Genomic DNA, 23139 nt, shown 5'->3' on the forward strand with positions numbered 1-23139 from the left:
TCTTTATACATATTAACAGTGCTTCCGCTGTTCACTATTATATCAATGTTATCATCTGTATTTAATTAGCGAGGCATGCTCATATTGCTTTATGTAATTGTTGTTATTCACCCTTATCGCGAAGTTCACGCCTATCGGCATTTTCGGGCGAACAAAAGTTCACTTCGAAACAGCTGATGCTCTATTGCGAATTGGCAGTGAACAAATAATTTACTTACAATTGTGTAAATTTTGTAACCAAGTATATATTTCCTTAAAATACAACAAAAATATAAATAAAAAATTTATAAAATAATGTTTAGTATTGCACTTAGGTTGGTATTGATTGAGCTCGAGGAGAATATAAATGTGAAAGCGATTCGGAGGCAATTAAGGGACAGTTCTAACCCTTTGGAGTTAAATGATTCACTGTAAGCTAAAAATTACTATTTTCAGCACTTTTGAATAACAAGTTAATTTTTTTCAATTAGCTTTCGCCAATATTACAGGCTAAACAAGTCGGCATTCTAATATTTGCTAGTTATTCTTACCAACTCCTTGCCACCATTGCACAGTGTTTCGTGTAGAACAAGCTAGCTGGACAAAAACAAAGTTCTTATTCCAAGAAAAGTGTAATGAGAAATGAAAGAAAACAAACAAAATAACGGGATTTCTGCTTTTTTTTTTGGTATTTTTGCTCATATATATTGAGTAATTGAAGTAAGAAGGCAGGAGTGACCGTAAAATGCATTGATTAATTTGCAAAATTCTTGTTGAATATTAAGCTTCATATTTCTTTTAAGTGAACACTTTTATATAATTTTTTTGATGTATTCTAAGCCCGAAGGTAAGTAAAATTAGTAATTCTTTTGCAATTAGAGTATTTTCAATATATTTAACATTCCGTTATTAATAAGAAAAGGTATTTTTTCTCTATATTTTTAAATTTAGGGACAAAAAAGTTACATACATCCGCGGACAGTCGGACTAAATTTTACATATGTTATAGTCGGAAGTATTCTCTAATAGTAGAAAGAAAAAACCATTGCGAATTCTTTGCACATCTATTTTTACTTTTTTTTTTTTTGTAGATTTTGTTATCTCCACATATAAAATAGGATGTATGTACGTACCAGCTCCGACGAGATATTTGAACCTTTAAAACTGATCTACAAACGGCAAAACCAATTCCCAGGTACAGGGAACAAACACGTAGCCATAAAACACACAAAAATAAACGCGTAAGGTCAACCAGAGCACACCAATAGCAAAAAGGCGAAGATCACTGACTTCAACCTGCTACAACCTACCGCACCAGTCACCAAGGCATAAAAACAGGTACATACAAAACAATCCTAATGCAGGTATAACCACACAGGAACGCTACACAAAACAACCCCATTTGGTAGCATCTACGCCAATACCTGAATGTAATATAAATACTGCACAACTGATAAATCAGAACGATCAACGATACTTAAGATGGCAGCACAACAACCATCAGCTATTCACCCTGTCGGAAAATCAACAACACAAAGCAGTTTAGTTATAACCGTACCAAGAACGGAGTTTTTTGACATTTGGGTTCAACATTCGAAGGAAACCAGATATAAAGAATTATTGAGTTTTGTTGTACTTAAGTACGATTTAAGCGAAGCAGCCGAGTATTCGATAAAAAGTTTAAGCTTACAAATATCGGCATATTCGTCAAAGCTGGATCAAAAGTGGAACACTTCTGGAAGACATAAGGAGCGATTTTTGAATAAAAACTCGGAGTGGCTTTCGAGTCCAGACTTCACATTTACAATAACGGTGTATTCAAAGTTGCTATCAGACCAACCCACCACTTCTTCAGGTAAGCCCGACCCCGGAAAACGAAAGAAGGACTTTGTTAGCTGCAGTGAAAAAACCAAACGGCGTCGAGTGGATGACCTCTTGCAATCTAGAAGTCCTGGTGAGTTACTTTATGCGGCAGAAATATCAACGCGTATGTCCGGCAACAGAAATGTTGCTAACATTATAAAAAAAATCACAGTAAACCACTCAAATATCCGGCAAAAAGATGACATGTGAGCCAGAGGCAAGATAATTGAGCAATGTAGAAGCTTTAGCATACTACGTGGATAGCAAGTCGACGACTCATGGGTACAAAACGACTTGGAAGTGGAGCATCAAGGCAGGCCATAAGGTTTATCCATTATTTTATAGTTTAAGAAAAGCTAAGGCAGAATGCTATCCAAATGAAATTGATGTGGGTGAAACACGTGCGGAAATTAAAGTCCAGTCCGTATTAGATAAAACTGTGTTTTAGTTTTAGCAAATGCGTTTAGTTTTAGCAAATCAAGAAGTTTTTGTTAGTTTATTACCTACAAACTTGACGTATACTTTAATCAGCAAGTGGGGTTGCGATGGAAGCTCTGGCCATAGCACATATAAGCAAAAGTTTACATGCAGTTCTGACACTGATGAGTTTTTGTTTATATTTTCTTTCGTTCCTCTTCAATTACAGGATGAAAAAGGTAACATTGTTTGGCAGAATCCTCGACCTTCTTCTACCAATTAAATTTATTTTTTCTAAAGAAACAAAAGATTTTATTCTTTTTGAAACGAACAAAGTTTTAGAGGAGATAAGTGCGTTGTTGCCAACAAAGTACATGCTCGAAGAATACAAAGTTTCCGTAAATCACAATATGCTTCTTACAATGATTGACAGAAAAGTTTGCAATTCTTTGACTGAAACTTCTTCCGCACAAAAGTGTTATATTTGTGGTGCCACTCCAAAAGATATGAATAATGAGTTACGGGACTTTACGCCTAACCTAGATAATCTTGGTTTTGGTTTGTCTACTCTCCATGCATGGATAAGATGTTTTGAATGCTTGCTTCACATAAGTTATCGCCTTGCAGTAAAAAAATGGCAGCTTAGGAATGAGGCAGATAAAGAGAGTGTAAAGCTACGTTCCAACGAAATCCAGAATAAATTTAAAAGTGTACTTGGATTGATAGTAGATAAACCAAAACCAGGTTTCGGCAATACCGATGACGGCAACACTGCTCGTAGGTTGTTGAAAATTCTGAGGCTAGTGCTGAGAATACGGGATTGGATGTAACGCCAATCAAAAGATTCGACAGTCTCCTTCGCGCATTAGCATCTGCGTACAATATAAATATCCAAAAATTTGAAAAATTTGCGGTCCAGACTAAAAAACTATACATATATCTCTATCCATGGTTTAATATGCCTGTTACAGTTCATAAAATCTTAGTGCATAGTACTGATATTATACAATCAGCAATTTTACCTATTGGTCAACTTTCTGAGGAAGCCCGTAACAAAGATTTGAGACGATTCAGGGACGATAACACACAAAAGCAGTCGCGTGAAGCCACGAATAGAGATCTTATGAATATGTTGCTTATAATATCGGATCCTTTAGTTAACATTTTTTGGGAGATACCTAAGAAAAAATTTAAATGTCTGACTTCAGAAGTCTTAAATTTACTGTCCCCCGATAATGTTGAGGAGTCAAGAAATACCCCAGTTGTTCAAGCTTTCACAGTAGTGATGCTGATGCTCATGACTATTCCACAAGTGACTCATCGAATGAAAGTGATGATAGCGAATAATAACATAATTATAAAAGATAACCTACCCTATAACTTGTTGTTGGATCAGGTTTTATTTAATTTAATCTATTAATCATACTTTGTATGATACTTTACTTTTAAGTTTTTGTAGTAAGTAATTTTCACATAATTAATTTAATTATTTACATTGTTATTATTATTATTGTAATTCACTTTTAATTCCTGACTGGTACTTAAAATAATTTTGTAAAAATTGTAGTGCCAGGATAAATACTCAAATAAATACAAAATATGTATGTACATATGTACAGTCACTCACATAAATAAGTAGACACCCCTTTTTGGACAATTCTTACAATTTTCGCTTTCGCAAATTTATTTTAACTAATTTCCCATAAGAAAATGTGTCACGATCTATAACAAAAACTAAATTATATATAAAAAATGTTTGAAAAATTCGACGTATTTTCATAAAAAATTTTAATTTTTTTTCGGAATTTTTAAAATTTTTTAGAGTATTGAGATTTGTAGTCCATTCAATTTAAGTACAATAAAGTAATATTCTTAAGTCCTTTAAATTTTTTTGGACCTATGTCACTTATTCACATGAGTTACTGTATATGAAATAAGCAAATGTATGCATATGAAGTAAAATTTTGGAAAAAAATAAAAAAAAGAAAATATGGCTGAAACAAATGACGTAGTTGTAATAAATGACTGCATATGAAACGGAAAATCTCATAAAATAATTTTGTCCAGCTAGCTTGTTCTACACGAAACACTGTGCATTGAAGCAAAAATTTGGAGTTCCACCAATTGTAAAATTGAGTACATGTCTTCGTTTTTTCGCATAGGGAAAAGGCGTCGGAAAGGACCATGAAGTGGGTCCTAGCCGATCTTGTTTCAGTGAGGTGCTCAACATTTTGGAATCGTTGCTTTGTCCACACTGGATAACTTGGCCGACTGATACGTTGTCATAAAAAATAGAATTTACAGCAATACAGGAATTTCACTTTTTTCCACTCAGCTTCCGATTGTGCAATATTTATTGATTTATTTCTAATATTAAAAGTACATATAATTATAAGAGTACCAAATTTCAAAACAAAATTACTTACATTTTGTTTTCCTCTCGTTCGCCTGTAAAATATAAGTGAACAAATTTCGTTTTCCGCGCTGTTCACTTCGCCCGAACAAAGAGTTGCCGATATGGTGAAATCTTTTTCGAACACGAAAAATTCTTTCGCCACCCTTTGCGATAGGGTGAACAAAAACTGTGAATATTTTCGGGCGAAAAAAAAAACTCGCGATAAGGGTGATTGATATCACAGAAAAATTGCAAAGTTTACAAACATTATGTCGGACAGCCAGTCGGCCCTGTGTGCCTTGCAATCCTACACAGTTACATCTAAGCTAGTGCATGACTACACTGAAACCCTTAATGACCTGGGAGCCAAAAACAAGTATCAGCCAAACTCATTAATCTAAGCAGTCCTCAGCGCAACCCTCTCAAGGGGTTGCCAGCGCAATATATAGCTTCTCCAACCCAATTGCCAACCTCGCCTATCCGGGGAGGGTCCTTTTCGCTACAGCAACAACAACATATCTAAGTCAGTTAAATCTATCCGATACTCAAATTTGTCGTTTCTGTGAGCTGGAGGATGAAACGCCGGTTCACATTCTCTACGAACGCGTCGCTCTGGCAAGGCAGAGACTCCCATCTAGGTGGTTTGACTCTTAATTCCGATGTAATATGGAGTAAAAATCCTGAAGAGGTCCTTAGATACATCAAAAGCCTCCACATATAAAATTAGGCTGAAAGGTCATGCACAATAGATCTGCACAACGGTCTCAGTGCTTCCAGGCTTAATAATAATAATCTCTTTATACATATATCAACATTTTAAAAACGTTTTTTACATTTTTTTTTTCAGTTTTGTTTTTATTTTTTAAATTTACTCAAATTATAGCAGAGCTGTAAAACTGGGCAATCATCTGAAATTTTAAATCATTGATTTAAGAATGCTGTTTCTTCATTCATTCATTCCATGTTAAGGAATTGGGCTTAAAAGTTAACCAAGTCTTCATTCTGTAGTGAAAGAAAAGACTGCACTCCTGAACTCATTCGAAGAAAAAAAATTACAAAAATAAATGTAAGGCGCGATAACCTCCGAAGAGATCTAAGGCCGAGCTTCTTTTCCAATTTGTGTCGTGCTCCTCTTGATTTTTCCTACAAATTGGCCGGACGGGACCTACATGTTTTATGCAGACTCCGAACGGCATCTGCAAGGCAGATGAGTTTTCACTGAGAGCTTTTCAAGGCAGAAATACACCCGGAGCGCTTGCCCCAAACACTGCTGAGGGGTGACCCCGCTTAGAAAAATTTTCTTCTAATTGAAAAACCTCATTTCTAAAATGTTGATGCTGCTTTGCCCGGGGTGTGAACCCAGGGCATACGGTGTGGCAGGCGGAGCACGCTACCATCACACCACGGTGGTTGAATGAAACACAAAAATGTTTGCAGCCTTTGCTCATGGTGGAATCACCAGGTGAAGTAAATAAAAAAGACAGAAGATGTACGATATCTGAAACGGTAGGGATGTATTTTCGAGGTTCAGAAGAGGATAAATATTTTACCCGGTTTGAATAAATAGGAGTAGAAAAATAAAAACCTTTCTTCGAAAGCCATTACAGAAATTGATTTTTTCAGCATATCAGTGCAAGTTTACATTACATTTAGGATCGATTAAAAAAAAATCAGTTTGGCCACTTAAACTGTGAAAAGAAGTAAAATTCAATGGATGCGGCCAAAGTAAAGTGACCTCAATTTCAACTGCAGTTGAAACTTTCATTGAAAAACCGGACATAAAAGATAGATGTGCTATGTTCATCTGCTTTGTTTATTTGTTTTTGAGGGGTATAATAACAAAGTTAATCAGAATATCTCCCAAAAACTCTTGACAGTTGAATTCATGACGTATTTCCAATGTTACCAAGTTATTATATATTGCCGAGCGGCAGTCGACATAGAACCAGAAGATGTTGATCCGAAGAGAGCTGGATTCATATATTCTAAATTAAAATTCTTTAGTGTAACATTCCTTTCATCTTAGTGGTCTGATTTATAGGGCAAAACAGCTACAGTGAGTTAAATTTTTTTGTATATTTAGAATACCATTATTTTAGCGAAGTATTTTCATAAATAAGATATAACACGAAAATTTTGGTGTTCTTGTAGGAATGAGAAAAAGTCTTCAGTAGCACTGTACAGGGAAATATTCTTGGTTGAATATGACGTGAATGCAAATAATTTGTTTTAACAAAGACCTTGTCTCATTTTTTGGGAACAAATTAAACATACATATATAATGGAAATATCAAAAATATGGACGTATTAGTTTAACACAGCCTTACTTATGGAAGCCAACATCAAAGATACCCAAGTGACCAATCTTCAGATAGCCGAATGACCAAAGAAGAATTTAGAGCGAGATAATTCACTTCTTACTTCACGTGGATATTCCACCATGGGCGTCATGTCCAAAACACGATTGAAAATAAACGATACGTCTAAAAAACTAATATTTTCTTTCCTCTGCAAAAACTTGTATCACCAATATTTTTTTAAAGAAAATATTACAATTAAACACAGCTTAAACCACACAACTTATTTGAATACACAAAGCGATTTTTCATCACCCACTGCTGTGCTTCATATTTTTAGCAATTCACAATATAGCTGTCAAAACGGTTTTTTGCTCTTGAAAAACTGTGTTTTGGAGAGAGAGGGTTTGGATGATGTTCTTTAAGGTTTGCAGCACGGCAAGTTAAGTTTTTAACTCAGACTTAACCTAACACATGATGGAATGATAGAAGGTGGAGGATGTTTTGACATCTGTCAATTCGACCGCCCTTAGGTCAGGTTTTATTTTGGAAGTACATACATGAGAATGGGGAAGGTACTTAGGTTAGGTTAGGTTAAGAGGGCGTGCGTGGGTGATACCCACACTTCCACTCGGAGAAATTTTTGTCCATTGTGAGTGCCCTCAGTAAGTACAAGGTGGCGGCAAATTCTTTTAGCCCCATTACTTCCTAGCGGTCCTCAACGAACCACTTGCTTTCCCTGATGAACCCAAGAATAAGCGAGACGTCCACCTTCCCAACCTCTGCCAGGCTGTCGAAGAAGCGTGAGCCCAGAAATCTAAGCCTTCTTCTTTGAAGCGCCGGGCTTCGGCAGAGAAAGTGGTAGATCGACTCCTCTTCCTCCTCATCCTGCCAGCTTCTGTAGAAGGAGCTTGTTGGTACTCGCCAGCGTCAGAGCATTGGTGCGATAGCACAATGACCTGTGATGACACCTGTAAGTACCCTCACCGCAGATTTGTTCAGTTTGAGAAGGAAGCTGGTGGCCTTCCTATCGAAGCATGGCCATAAGGACCTTGAGATTTCGCAGTCAACCCTGTTGTGTCTTAGCGAGTCCGTTGCCCTGTTCTCATATTCGTCGATTCTCCATAGAAGACAAGCGGTGGTCGGTCGGAGCTGTCCACCTCATTTATGTCTAAGTCGGAACCTTTCCTAGCCATCTCATCCGCGAGTTAATTCCCTTCAATGCCGCTGTGCCCAGGGACCCAGCAAAGGGAGACATTGAGATGACTTATGGAAGCCAGAGAGGCTCTACACCTCCGTACGATATCCGATTTTATCATGTTGGACTCTAATGCCCTTAAGGCGGCTTGGCTGTCAACAAAGATTGTTGCGTCGGTGTTGGAGACCGCGCTATCTTGGAGCAGCTTTGCCGCTCTGTCTATGGCATAGACATCGGCTTGGAATACTCTGCATGCGTCAGGAAGTCGGAATGATTGGCTTAGCTGTAGATGTGTCGAGTACATCCCAGCTCCAGTTCCCTTTTCCATTTTCGAGCCGTCGGTGTATATTGTGATGCCCCTGCCTTTGTATAGGCCTACTTCCCATTCCTCCCTTGAAGGATATCGTATGTTCTGAACCTGGAAGTCCAAAACCGCTGTGATGTGGTTTGTTTTGGTTGTTAGGTCGGTTATTATTCCGTTTAATTGCCCCTTCGTCATATCGTCCAGAAACGTCGCGTGTCCGTGCATAGCTGTTTTCCACATGTTGGATTCTATTAGTCGTAGAGCTGCTCTAGCGGCTAATCCCTGCACGAAGACTTGTAATGGCGTCAAGTGAAATATTACATTTAGCGCTTCCTGAGGCGCGCTGCTCACGGCGCCTGACATTCCCAGGCATGCCAGCCTTTGTACCTTCCCGATCATCTGTTGATTACTCTTTTTGTCTAGCGCCTTCCACCAGGCTAGAGCTCCATATGTTAGTATCGGTCGAATGACTGCTGTACATGCCATGAATTACATGTGGTGCCAGTCCCCAGCTCCGCCCAAAAGCCCTTTTGAAGGCGTAGTATGTTGCTAGAGCTTTCTTTGATCTCATCTCAACGTTCGTTCTCCAGCTTAACTTGGAATCGAGTATAATTCCAAGATATTTCGCTTCTGGAGATAGGTTTAACGTTGTGCCGTTTAGCCTCGGTAAGTTAAAAGAGGGTATCTTAGTCTTTGTCGTGAACAGGACAAGTTCGGTTTTTGTTGGGTTTACCCCTACTACCTTTCTTCCTTTTCTGCTACAAATTTCAAGAATTTCTTTGACCACCGGTATCCAGAGAAGATGCGATAGCACCCAGCCTTGGGGGATGCCTCTGGTGGTAATTTTGCCAATAGAAACAGTCCCTAAAGTCGCGTTGACAACTCCACTCCTAAGCATAGAATTGATCCATGCAACTATAGAGCTTTGGGTTACATATCGTGTAAGAGCCTTGCAGATGGCCTCTGTCTGCACATTGTTGAAAGCGCCCTCAATGTCGAGAAGAGCTGCCAACGTGTATTCCTTGCAGCTTAGTGAGTTCTCGATGGCACTGACTACTTCATGAAGGGCACTTTCAACTGATTTGCCTTTTTGGTATGCATGCTGTGCTGCATCTATCTGCCAGAGATTGACATTGTTGCTAATGTGTAGATCCATAAGTCTCTCCAGTGTTTTAAGGATAAAGGAGGAGAGGCTTAGCGGTCTATAGTTTTTGGCTTCCGAGTGGTTAAGTTTTCCTGCTTTGGGAAGGAAAACCACCCGCACATTTCTCCAGGATTCAGGTACATAACCATCTTGTAGGCATTTTGACAAGATGGCGTGTATATATGGTATCAGTTCGTCACAAGCGGCTTGTAATATAGCCGGTATCACACCATCCGGTCCCGCCGATTTGTAGGGTTCGAATGATTTTATAGCCCATGATATTTTATCCCGGTCAACGATGTCCGTGACGTCGGTTTCCGGAGGGTATGCGCGGTTTTCCGGCATCGTCATGCCTGTCGTATCCGTGCATCCCGGAAAGTGTGTCTCCATCAAAACCTCTTAGAGCTTCCTGACAGGAGACGGTCCATGAGCCATCAGACTTCCTTATGCTACTCGGGGCTGAACTAGATCCTGATAGTATTTTGCGCAGTCTTGACGCCTCATATGTCGTCGCCAAGTTCTCACACTATTGCTCCTATGATATCGTTTTTGCCTTCTTGATGCAGCTTTTGTATTTGTTAAAGCTACATCTGTAGGCATCCCAGTCCTTTTCCAGCCGGCTATGTTTGGCTTTGTTGAAGAGTTTTCTTATTGTTGACTTGAGTTGGCTTAGCTCTGTTCCACCACGTAGTTCTAGGTCTTACCCGTGGTCTAGTAAGGGGACAACAGAGTTCAAAAGTGCTTGTCAATATAGTTGTCAGTTGGTTTACCGCTCTGTCTATATTGTTAGCTCCCCGTTTGACTTCCATTTCCGTGGATGCCAGTTTGTGAGCTACTTCTTAATATTTGTTCCAGTCTGTTTTTCTTGGATTTCTATATGGCCGGGGAACTTCCTCTTCAAGATCGATGTTGAAGAGTATCCTACTGTGACCCGAGAAGGAACATATGTCTGACACTCTCCAGTCATCGATTCTTACAGTGGGAGAGTTTGTGGGGTGATATCTATGACCTCCTCTCTAATTCTATTCCTAAACGTTGGCTGGTTGCCTTTGTTGCATACAATTAGGTTAGTAGTAAGTAGTCAAAAATGGACTCACATCGTGCGTTTGTGTCGCTGCTTCCCCATAACTCATGATGTCCGATGACAAGGCCCGTTCTATGCGTTTCCGCGAACTGCCAATAACCAGCCAGGGTTCTTGGATTAGAGATATGTCCACTCCGTTTTCTGCGATGTATATCGCTAAGTCGAGCGAGGCGGAAGCTGAGTGGTGCAAATTAATCTGCTAAAATACAGAAAGGAGTATATTTAGCTTGATTTTTGCGTAATTTCATCTCAAAAATTATGAAATGAAGATTGCTTTTTTAAATTTTGAAACGTTTGCAGGTTATAAATTTCTTTTGAGCGCATCAATTTTGCTGCTAATATTCTAGTACAGGGGTCGAATGCTAACAAACGACCAAAAATGTCGACAGAGTTGTAAAAAAAAAATGTTTTTACTTCGGTATCAATATCCTGAAAAATTTCACGGATGCCAAAAGATATGTGCAAGAAAAAAATCGTTTAAAACTTTATGCACAAAAGTGTTCTTCGAAAAAGAGACTTGGATCCTACCCCGGGTTTTGGAGCGGCCTGGGGTTATTGTTCAGATTATTGGCACCGAGGTCAAAACGTGCCTTTTGAACACTCTCTTAACATTTTTGGACGTGTATTAACAGTCTACTACTCTTCTGGAGTATTAAAGTAGTTTTTAATATATTACATGATGGGAAAAGTTATTCAACACACAACAGGAGGACGGACAAGGCAGGAGGTATACTAATTTGGTAGAATATTAATTGAGGTTCTGGATTTAGTCCCTGGTTCTGGATTTTATCCCTTAAAACTGAATTGTTTGAGCTGTGAGAAGATCCGTTTTGGCAACCTATCATTGAATTCGACGCTGCGGCGAACCTTAGGCAGGGGCCCCGAAGCCCAATATATCGTGTAAACATCTGGCCAAGCCTTCGCTGACAGTAAAGATACCAAGCGAGCAGCATGTGCATGTTCTAACAAGCATAACGTTATCATTATATGGCGCACGTTGTTGCTTTAACGACAAAGACAATCCCCAAATGCTTTGTAATGTTGGATGTTGATAGTCCTTTGCCGGATATAGATTCGGTTCGTTCCATTAAGGTTCTAGCACGACCCTCTAACACGGTAGAAAATATTCTAATAGCCATTCACCTGGAAATTATCATCGTGGGCGGCTCACTTATACATTAATGGGGTCATTGTACAAAGGTGTAATGTAACCATAATCCCCGTGCTGGGCTTTATTTATTTGTATATTTTTTCAGAAAAAACCTAGTTTTGTAAAGCGACCACATTCTTATTTGTAAGGGCGTTCAAGATGGCGACGTTAGAACGAGAAACTGGCTACATCCATACCTTCTATCATTCCATCATGACCGAGGGGTTAAACTCATATATTTTTTACACATTTTTGAAATTAGCTCTGAGCTAAAAAAATAACTTGCCGTTCTGCAAGTGGGCCTAAAAATACTAAGATTGTTTTTAAATTTAAACATGCTCGACTTTTTAGTAGCCAAAAAATAGTTTAGTTATAAAATCCAAATCCTCGCTTCGTTTTAATATCAAAAAATAAACTCGTTTTTTTATTGTCTTGATTACTTGTGTGTTTTTTTTTTTTTTTTCAGATACAAAAACATACGTGACAAGAACTACCAATACCCGTGCGATATTTGTGGCAAACATTTTAAAACAACATGGGACTTAGATAGACATGAAAGAAGTCATAGCGGCGAAAAGCCCCATAAATGTGATTTTTGTGAAAAGGGGTAAGTTATCATAAAAATCATCGTCCTAATATATTTCACAAAATTTTTTCTATCTTTATTTTCTGCCTGTATTAAATAGATTTGCGCAAGCTGAGCACCTAAGAGAGCATATGCATACTCATACCGGTGAAAAACCATATAAATGTAAATACTGCGGACGGTGCGTTGCGTCAAAAAGCATACTGAATAAGCATTTACGTGTACATCTGGGTGATAATATTCACAGATGTGAATCTTGTCCCTTAGCTTTTCGTTTGGCTTCGGAGCTACGGTTACACTCAACTACGCATAAGGACGAAGATCCAGAGACGCGTGAACGAAATATGGCAGCTTTAAGAGAAGAAGAAGCTAAATTGAAAGTATATAGGTAAAATGGCATTCATAAACTCCGTAGACTGTGATCTTATATTAAGGTTAATTACTCCGTAAAGCGCGGAATCCAGGCCCGGTATTGTGTTATACGATCCGTGATCGAAACAATTTTTTACATCGCAATATCTTTTAAGTGGTGGATCGGATTAAGGAAATATGTAAATAGTGGCTACGGTAACTAATTACAATTCATTCTAATTTTTACGAATAGCTTGACAAAATCATATTTATTGTTTGAGTGAAAGCGTTTTTCGATACGTGATCGTATTACACCATGAACCAATAAACAGATCCCGCATTAAAAAATGAGAGAGCAAAAAATCATAGTTGGCTGTGAAATAAATTTTCTCGCCGTGACGTCACGCTTTTGACAACATGTTTCGTTGCTGATGCAGCGTTCAGACTTTATTCCAATCGGAGTATTTTGCTCCGCTCTTACCTCTTACTACATTTATTTGGGTCGAGTTGAAAACTAAATAGTATTACTACCTATTATATTTTGGTTGAAGTTTTTATACTCAGTTGAGCAGAGCTCACAGAGTATATTAAGTTTGATTGGATAACGGTTGGTTGTACATATATAAAGGAATCGAGATAGATATAGACTTCCATATATCAAAATAATCAGGATCGAGAAAAAATTTGATTGAGCCATGTCCGTCCGTCCGTCCGTCCGTCCGTTAACACGATAACTTGAGTAAATTTTGAGGTATCTTGATGAAATTTGGTATGTAGGTTCCTGAGCACTCATCTCAGATCGCTATTTAAAATGAACGATATCGGACTATAACCACGCCCACTTTTTCGATATCGAAAATTTCGAAAAACCGAAAAAGTGCGATAATTCATTACAAAAGACCGATAAAGCGACGAAACTTGGTAGATGAGTTGAACTTATGACGCAAAATATAAAATTAGTAAAATTTTGGACAATGGGCGTGGCACCGCCCACTTTTTAAAGAAGGTAATTTAAAACTTTTGCAAGCTGTAATTTGGCAGTCGTTGAAGATATCATGATGAAATTTGGCAGGAACGTTACCCTTATTACTGCATGTACGCTTAATAAAAATTAGCAAAATCGGAGAAGGACCACGCCCACTTTAAAAAAAAAATTTTTTTTTAAGTAAAATTTTAACAAAAAATTTAATATCTTTACAGTATATAAGTAAATTATGTCAAGATTCAACTCCAGTAATGATATGGTGCAACAAAATACAAAAATAAAAGAAAATTTAAAAATGGGCGTGGCTCCGCCCTTTTTCATTTAATTTGTCTAGGATACTTTTAATGCCATAAATCGAACAAAAATTAACCAATCCTTTTGAAATTTGGTAGGGGCATAGATTTTATGGCGCTAACTGTTTTCTGTGAAAATGGGCGAAATCGGTTGATGCCACGCCCAGTTTTTATACACAGTCGTCCGTCTGTCCTTCCGCATGGCCGTTAACACGATAACTTGAGCAAAAATCGATATATCTTTACTAAACTCAGTTCACGTACTTATCTGAACCCACTTTACCTTGGTATGAAAAATGAACGAAATCCGACTATGACCACGCCCACTTTTTCGATATCGAAAATTGCGTAAAATGAAAAAAATGCCATAATTCTATACCAAATACGAAAAAAGAGATGAAACATGGTAAGGTAATTGGATTGTTTTATTGACGCGAAATATAACTTTAGAAAAAACTTTATAACATGGTTGTGACACCTACCATATTAAGTAGAAGAAAATGAAAAAGTTCTGCAGGGCGAAATAAAACACCCTTAAAATCTTGCCAGGTATTACATATATAAATAAATTAGCGGTATCCAACCGATAATGTTCTGGGTCACCCTAGTCCACATTTTGGTCGATATCTGGAAAACGCCTTCACATATACAACTACCACCACTCCCTTTTAAAACTCTCATTAATACCTTTAATTTGATACCCATATCGTACAAACTTCTTCTAGAGTCACCCCTGGTCCACCTTTATGGCGATATCTCGAAAAGGCGTCCACCTATAGAACTAAGCCCCACACCCTTTTAAAATACTCATTAACACCTTTCTTTTGATACCCATATTGTACAAACAAATTCTAGGGTCACCCCTGCTCCACCTTTATGGCGATATCTCGAAACGGCGTCCACCTATGGAACTAAGGAATACTCCCTTTTAAAATACTCATTATCACCTTTCTTTTGATGCCCATATTGTACAAACAAATTCTAGGGTCACCCCTGGTCCACCTTTATGGCGATATCTCGAAAATGCGACCACCTATACAACAACCACCACTCCCTTTTAAAACCCTCATTAATACCTTTAATTTGATACCCATATCGTACAAACACATTCTAGAGTCACCCCTGGTCCACCTTTATGGCGATATCTCGAAACGGCGTCCACCTATGGAACTAAGGATTACTCCCTTTTAAAATACTCATTAACACCTTTCTTTTGATACCCATATTGTACAAACAAATTCTAGGGTCACCCCTGGTCCACCTTTATGGCGATATCTCGAAACGGCGTCCACCTATGGAACTAAGGATTACTCCCTTTTAAAATACTCATTAATACCTTTAATTTGATATCCATATCGTACAAACGCATTCTAGAGTCACCCCTGGTCCACATTTATGGCGATATTTCGAAAAGGCGACCACCTATAGAACTAAGGCCCACTCCCTTTTAAAATACTCATTAACACCATTCGTTTGATGCCCATATTGTACAAACAAATTCTAGGGTCACCCCTGGTCCACCTTTATGGCGATATCTCGAAACGGCGTCCACCTATGGAACTAAGGATTACTCCCTTTTAAAATACTCATTAACACCTTTCATTTGATACCCATATCGTACAAACGCATTCTAGAGTCACCCCTGGTCCACCTTTATGACGATATCTCGAAACGGCGTCCACCTATAGAACTAAGGCCCACTCCCTTTTAAAATACTCATTAACACCTTTCGTTTGATGCCCATATTGTGCAAACGCATTCTAGAGTCACCCCTGGTCCATCTTTACGGCGATATCTCGAAAAGGCGTCCATCTATAGAACTTAGGTCCACGCCCTTTTAAAATACTCATTAATACCTTTCATTTGATACCCATATCGTACAAACGCATTCTAGGGTCAACCCTGATCCACCTTTATGGCTATATCCCTAAATGGCGTCCACCTATAGAACTATGGCGCACTCCCTCATAAAATACTCTTTAATGCCTTTCATTTGATACACATGTCATACAAACACATTCCAGGGTTTCCCTCGGTTCATTTTCCTACATGGTTATTTTCCCTTATGTTGTCACCATAGCTCTCAACTGAGTATGTAATGTTCGGTTACACCCGAACTTAACCTTCCTTACTTGTTATTGTATACGTATGAAAAGCTGATTGCTTACAAGTGACGATTGGATGAAATGACGTGAATTCCCTGTGTGTGTCTTAAGACATGTTTGTTCACATTTTACTCACAGTTTTTGTACTATTTTCGTACGGAATGAGAAAAGAAGGAGTAAAATGTAAGCAAAATAAATGTGTCCGGGCGCGATATGTAAATCCTGCCAAAATTCAACATACAGCACTTTTTGAAGTTTTATATAAAAATGAAGTACGTTGAGTCAATGAGGTCAGTTAACCCTGTTTTGCAATAACAGTCGCCAATTGGGGGCACCAAGCGAGGTCAACTTTTCCTCCAACGGCCTCTGCCAACTCAGTGAGATTTTCACTTTCCTCTGTTTACAAACTGCCGGGGCGTTTTCGGTCATCCGCATAACATACTCTAGCTAGCGAAGCCTTTGGATTTCCAATCGCCTCACTATCGGAAAGTCTGCGTAAAGCTCATATTGCTCATCATTATACCTCCCTCTATACTCGCCGTCGACATCACGGATAGGACACCTTCCATGATTCCGAGCCATACATCAGGACAGGTATGATGAGTGACTTTTAGAACGGGAATTTTTTTCGTCGCGAGAGGACTTTACTTTTCAATTGCCTAAGGAAGCACTTTGATTTCTAGGCCGACATTGTTTTTGCTTTTAATACTGCTTCCCAAATGAACGAAATCCTTCACAGTCTCGAATTTATATCCGTCAACAGTGACGTGGCTACAAACGCCGCGATGACAGCAAGTACTTCGTCTTGTCCAAATTTACTGCAAGACCCACTTTTTTTGCTTCTTTATCTTATACCAACTCTTCGCCTACATGTTTGAACAGCCCGGCGGGCACCTTGTGATTTTTTAGCCGTGATATTTGATGCCGGGGAGTGCTTTTCATCATAGGCGATCGTAAGACGAACCCGGTGTCTTCCTTCACACGCTGTACGTCAGTTACCAGATCGCTATTATCGTTCCTACAGGAATCTGCACCGGCCTTGAAACCGTCTGTCATTAAAAGAGCATGAAATATGTATGGTAAACAGAAAATAATAATAACAATATTTTTTCGCGATAAATATCTGGGGAGATAGAATGTGGTGGGTAATGGGACCATTAATTGTTCATCCTACACGTTTTAGGCCGACTCCATGTGCATCTGATAAGGCAGATACATTTCATCATTTTCATCATGAGACATTTTCATGGCAAACACACAATCGAAGGGATTGGCAAGCCACCAAATCATTTTGATGTTAGTTGTTCGCCCGCTTTCAAAAAGGAAGAAAAAATGTACTCCGAAAATTTAATTTTTACTCCGGCGTAGTCGTTTACTCAGGTAACAGTTTTAAATACCACGAACACTGATAGTGAACCGTGAGAGAAATGTAATAAATCGAAAAATTTCAAAAGCGCTACGTCATCCAACTTTTTTCTCAAATTCGATTACAAATACAACAATTCCGGAATGCAGGATCTTGGCTCATTCGATCATGTTCATGACCTACTAAAAACATTTTCATTTCATCGTAAAATTTTCATGTATACCCTGTCCGACCCAAAAATGTCCGCTAAAAACGTTGTCGATAAAAGTTTTTTTTGAAAAAAATGTCCCCTAAAAACGTTGTCGATAAAAGTTTTTTTGAAAAAAAAAAAAATATAAATAAAAATGTTTTTAGCGGACATCTTTGGGTCGGACAGGGTATACATACGAAAATTTTTTTAGTAGGTCATGAAAAAAACCTTAAAAATCAAAGTCGAAAAAAGTAAAAAAAATGAAATTTCGCTGGCTCGAAAATTATTTGTTTGGGTATGCGTAGTGGAACTTTTTTTCCTGACCCCAAACCCTATCGAAAAATCGATGGCGCGATATCGGTTAATAAATCGACCCAGTCTAAATAAGGGAAAATCACCAAGTAGAAAAATGAACATAGGGTAACACTGGAATGTGTTTGTATGACATTGGTATCAAATGAAAGGTGTTAATGAGTAATTTAAAAGGGAGTGGACCTTAGTTCTATAGGTGGAGAAATCGCCATAAAGGTGGACCAGGGGTGACTATAATGTGTTTGTACGATATGGGCATCAAATTAAAGGTATTAATGAGGGTTTTAAAAGGGAGTGGCTCTTAGTTGTATACATATGTGAAGGCGTTTTCGAGATATCGACTTGTACCACTTTCAAAATAAAGGGCTCATATAAGGAGTCCCATTGAAAATGTCTTAAGGCAAATAGTAAAAATTGTTTTTGTATTGATTCGAGACTGCCTGCATGGACTTGATAACGCGGATTCCAAATTATTGAGCCCTGTTCTAATATTGGCCTAGCTAATGTTGTAAAAAGTGCTTTAGTTATGTAAGGGTCGTAAAATTCTTTTTACCACCTTTATTCACTGTAGCATTAAAATGAAGATTGAAACTAAGTTTGGAATCCATCATGACTCACAAGAGCAAAAAACCCGTTTTGACAGCTATATTGTGAATTGCTAAAAATATGAAGTATGAATATGAAAAATCACTTTGTGTATTCAAATAAGTTGTGTGGTTTAAACTCAGTTTAATATATGTTATAAGTCAGATTGAGCTTTTTGTTATTGGAATTAAAATTATTTTCTTAAAAAAATATTGTTGATAAAAGTTTTTACAGAGCAAAGAAATTAGTTTTTTGGACATATTGTTTATTTTCAATCATGTTTTGAACATGACGCCTTGTAAAAAGCGCATAGTTTCCTTTCTTCCTTTTCTTTTTCTTTTCCCTTGCCTTCTCTTCTCTCTTTTCTTTTTTCTTAATTTTCCTTCCTTTCGTTTCCTTTTCACTTTTCATTGTTTTAGTTATTGATGTTGGAGAAAAAATAAAAGAAATTGTATGAAGCAAATGAGCCTGTCTCGCTAGTTAAAAACATATTATTTTATTTTACTTTATTTTATTTTATACATTTGTAAATTTTAATGAGTGTTAGTTTTTTTATTAAATTACTAGCAACCCGCACCTTGTTTCACACAGGTTGCAATGTTTAAAAATGGTAATTTGAATTAATGGTTCAATTAAAAAATAAAGATAATTCATATCCTTTCCTTTCTTTTCCCTTTCTCTTTTCCTTTTTTTCCTTTCCTTTCTTTTCATTCTTTAGCTTCCTTCCTTTCTTTGGATTTCCTTTCCTATCCTTTAATTTCTCCTCCTTTCTCCTATCCTTCCCTTTTCTTTCGTTTCCTATAATTTTCTTTCATTTCCTGTCCTTTCGTTTGCTGTCCGGTCCTGTCTTCTGCCTTCCTTTCCTCCTCTGTAATTTCCTATCCTTTTATTTGCTTATTATGAAAAGCTCGGATCAAATACTTATTTTAATCGTAACAATAAATTATTATTAAAAAATTAAACTGCATGGATGAAAGTTTAGGACAAATAATCTTAATTAATTGTTTTCATTTCCTCTCCTTTCCCTTTCTCTTTTCATTTTTTCATTTCCTCTCCTTGCCTTGCTTTTCCTTTCCTTTCCCTTCTCTTCCCTTCCTCTCCTTCTTACCCTTCCTACCTTTCTTTTCATTTCCTTTCCAATCCTTTCCTTTCTTGTCCTCTTTTCTCCTATCATTTCCTTATCTTTCGTTTCCTTTCCTTTTCTTTCATTTCCATTTTCCTGTCCGGTCCTGTCTTCTCCCTTCCTTTCCTCCCCTGTAATTTCCTCTCCTTTTATTTCCTTTCCTCTTCTTTCCTTTCCGTCCAATTCCTCTCCTATACTTCCCCTTCTTTTCTTTCATTTGTCCATTTTGCAGAACGGCAAGTTAATTTTTTTAACTCAGACTTAATCTAACACATGATGGAATGATAGAAAGTGGAGGATGTTTTGACATCTGTCAAATCGACCGCCCTTAGCTCGAGGTTGTATTTTGAGAGCACAAGAGAATGGGGAAAGTACTTAAATTTCTACTTTTTCAATAATTCTAAAATACAAAAAGCAGTGTATTTAGCTTGATTTTTGCGCAATTTCATCTCAAAAATTGTGAAATGAAGATTGCCTTTTCAAATTTTGAAACGTTTGCATGTTATAAATTTCTTTTGAACGCATCAATTTTGCTGCTAATATTCTAGCACGAGGGTCGAATGCTAATAAACGACCAAAAATGTCGGCAGAGTTGTCAAAAGACATGTTTTACTTGCAAGATTTCACTGATACCAAAAGATATTTGCAAGAAAAAATTCGTTTAAAATTTTATGCACAAAAGTGTTCTTCGAAAAAGAGAATTGGATCCTGCCCAGGGTTTTAGAGCGGCCGGGGTTATTATTATTGGTACCGAGGTCAAAACGTGCCTTTTGAACACTATCTTGACATTTTTGGACGTGTATTAACAGTCTACTCCTCTAAACACATTAATCATCATTTACCCACATACATACAAGGCAACGAAGAGATAACTCGCACACAGATCACACACAGTCATCAGTTGAAGTAGTACTCACATATACAAGCGCATATTGCTATGCGAGAGGCTATAAACTACAGATACACACGCGACGCGTATGGCTGGTAACCAAGTAGAAAATTCTAGCAGGAGAAACCTCTAGAAATTTGGGCACAGAGTATAAAAGCAGCGAAAGCTGAGTAGTCAGTAATCAGTTTCTTTTAAGCACGCTATCAGTTGCGAAGTGAAGTTTAATTGCGAAGTACTTTCACAGTAGTCTAATAAAGACCATTTTGTAATACAGAATATGGGAGCGTTTTATTCAACAGTGTAGGGATACGAACGTAAGCAGAAGGTTGCAAATAGGCGGAATTTCACTAAATTCGTTACAATTGGTGTCAGAAGAGGAATTGTTGAATAAATTCCGAAGATTTTGAATACAACAAGGACATGGCGAAGTTAAGTGAGTTAAAGAGACACCAGCTCAACAGGAGTTGACGATGGCGAACACAGACTTGAACACGATTTTGGCTGCAATATCGGCGCAAATGTCCGAAATGTCTTCACAAATATCCACTAACATGTCATGGCACCTGGAATCACAGGAGACACGTATAACATCCAAGATGGATACACAACTAAAATCACAGGAGACACGTATAACATCCAAGATGGAAACACAATTAGAATCCCAGGAGAACCGCATAACATCTAAGATGGAAGCACAAGGGGAGCGCTTATCATTGCAAGTGGCACAAATGTCTTCGCAGTTAGAAGCACAGGAAGCAAGGGTAACATCAAAGCTGGAAGCACAGGATACAAAAATTGTACAGCTCGAGAACAAAATTGATGCCGATATAGATGCTTTGAGAGGTTGCATACAGGAGTTGCAACTAAATCGCCCAGCGGTTTCAGGGAATAATCCAAAGGTAAAAACACCATCCTCTGACGGTTCTGTTCCTTTCCATGTGTTTAAGCTTCAGTTTGAGAAGACGTCAGCAGTGAACAACTGGAATGCGGAAGATAAAGTTGCTGCACTGTTCGTGGCATTGAAAGGATCTGCAGCGGAAATCTTACAGACTATTCCAGAGTACGAACGGAACAGTTATGAAGCATTGATGGCCGCTGTCGAGAGACGTTATGGAAGCGAGCATAGAAAACGGATATACCAAATTGAGTTGCAAAACCGTTATTAAAAAGCTAATGATAACTGCAGGAGATTGCTTCGGATGTTGAAAGGCTGGCACATTTAGCGAATGCGGACACACCCGTGGAATACACCGAAAGGGTAAAAATTCAGAGTTTTATTAATGGAATACGGGACGTCGAAACGAAGCGGGCTACGTACGCAAACCCAAAGCTAACATTTGCTGAAACGGTATCCCATGCACTGACTCAGGAGACTGCCTCAATATAAAGTAAACCAGCGTACAAAGCCCATCGGGTGGAAGTAGAAAGACCAGAGTGGGTAGACACAATTTTGGAAGCATTGAATGGCACGCAGCAGAAAAATACTGCAGTTAAATGTTTCAAGTGCGGCAACCCAGGTCATATTGCACGTCATTGCAGCACCGGTCCTAATAGTTCCAACAATATGGGTGGCCGTAAACGCAGAGCTGAAGGAGAGGAGCAAATATCCAAATCCACTCAGTCGTTAAACTAAAGCGAGTCAGCCGCAAGGGGCGACAGCTGGCTCCCTCAATTGAATGCCCCATAATCTCTATCTAGCAAATTGGAAGAAGGTCAAACAATCTTACTGTCGGAGGACATGTGGATGGAAGGGAACGTTTACTGACTGTGGATACGGGTGCATCTCATTCCATCATTCGATCGAATTTAGTAACAAGGAGATAAGACCATTGCATGGAGCAAGATTGCGTACAACTACTGGAGAAGATACCACGGTTCTAGGAGAAGTAGCATGCGAAGTAGCAATTGGGGACGTCACGGTAGTGCACAATTTTATAGTGGCAGAGATTGTTGATGAAATCATAATTGGAGTGGACTTCTTAATCGACCATGGCATCAAGATCGACCTGCAAAGCAAGACAATGCGATACAAGAACATGGATGTGCCACTTAATTTCGGCTACGAGAAGTGCTACAGCAGTAAACGAGTGCTGGTGGAAGAGAGTCAGCAAATACCACCAAAATCAGAAGCAGTCAACTGGGCGAAGGTTGATGGAGATTGTGGGACAAACAAATTGTGGGTTATCGAAGCAGCAAACAGATCAACACTGAACGTACTTGTAGGATAAACCCTGGCTATGACAAAACAAGATGGACGTATTCAGGTAAGAGTACTCAATGAGTTTAAGTCACCTCTCAAACTGACAAAAGGAGCTATATTGGGAAGATGCCAAGAGGGTGAAGTAGTTATTAACTGTGAACAGATCCAGGAAAACGTTTCAACTCGCAAGATTAATCTTTCTAATGACATCACGGCATGGACGGAGCGACTAGAGGAAGACTATCGAAGGAAGGCAAAGAAATTGCTCCTAAAATACGCAAACATATTTGACCAAGATGGATCCATACCAGGCCGCACCAACG

General features: G+C 38.4%; 1 protein-coding gene across 1 annotated transcript in view; it reads left to right on the forward strand.

Moving 5' to 3' along the window:
• LOC137248422 (zinc finger protein 91-like) overlaps positions 1-23139 on the forward strand; it is a 194699-nt gene that overhangs the window by 156630 nt on the left and 14930 nt on the right. Inside the window, exons 13-14 of the mRNA XM_067779360.1 lie at positions 12298-12438; positions 12518-12805. Of these exons, the coding sequence (XP_067635461.1) occupies positions 12298-12438; positions 12518-12805 (429 nt within the window). The remainder of the gene's footprint in view (positions 1-12297; positions 12439-12517; positions 12806-23139) is intronic.

This window comes from Eurosta solidaginis, chromosome 4 (genome assembly GCF_040869045.1).
Source record: "Eurosta solidaginis isolate ZX-2024a chromosome 4, ASM4086904v1, whole genome shotgun sequence".
Taxonomy (NCBI): Eukaryota; Metazoa; Arthropoda; class Insecta; order Diptera; family Tephritidae; genus Eurosta; species Eurosta solidaginis.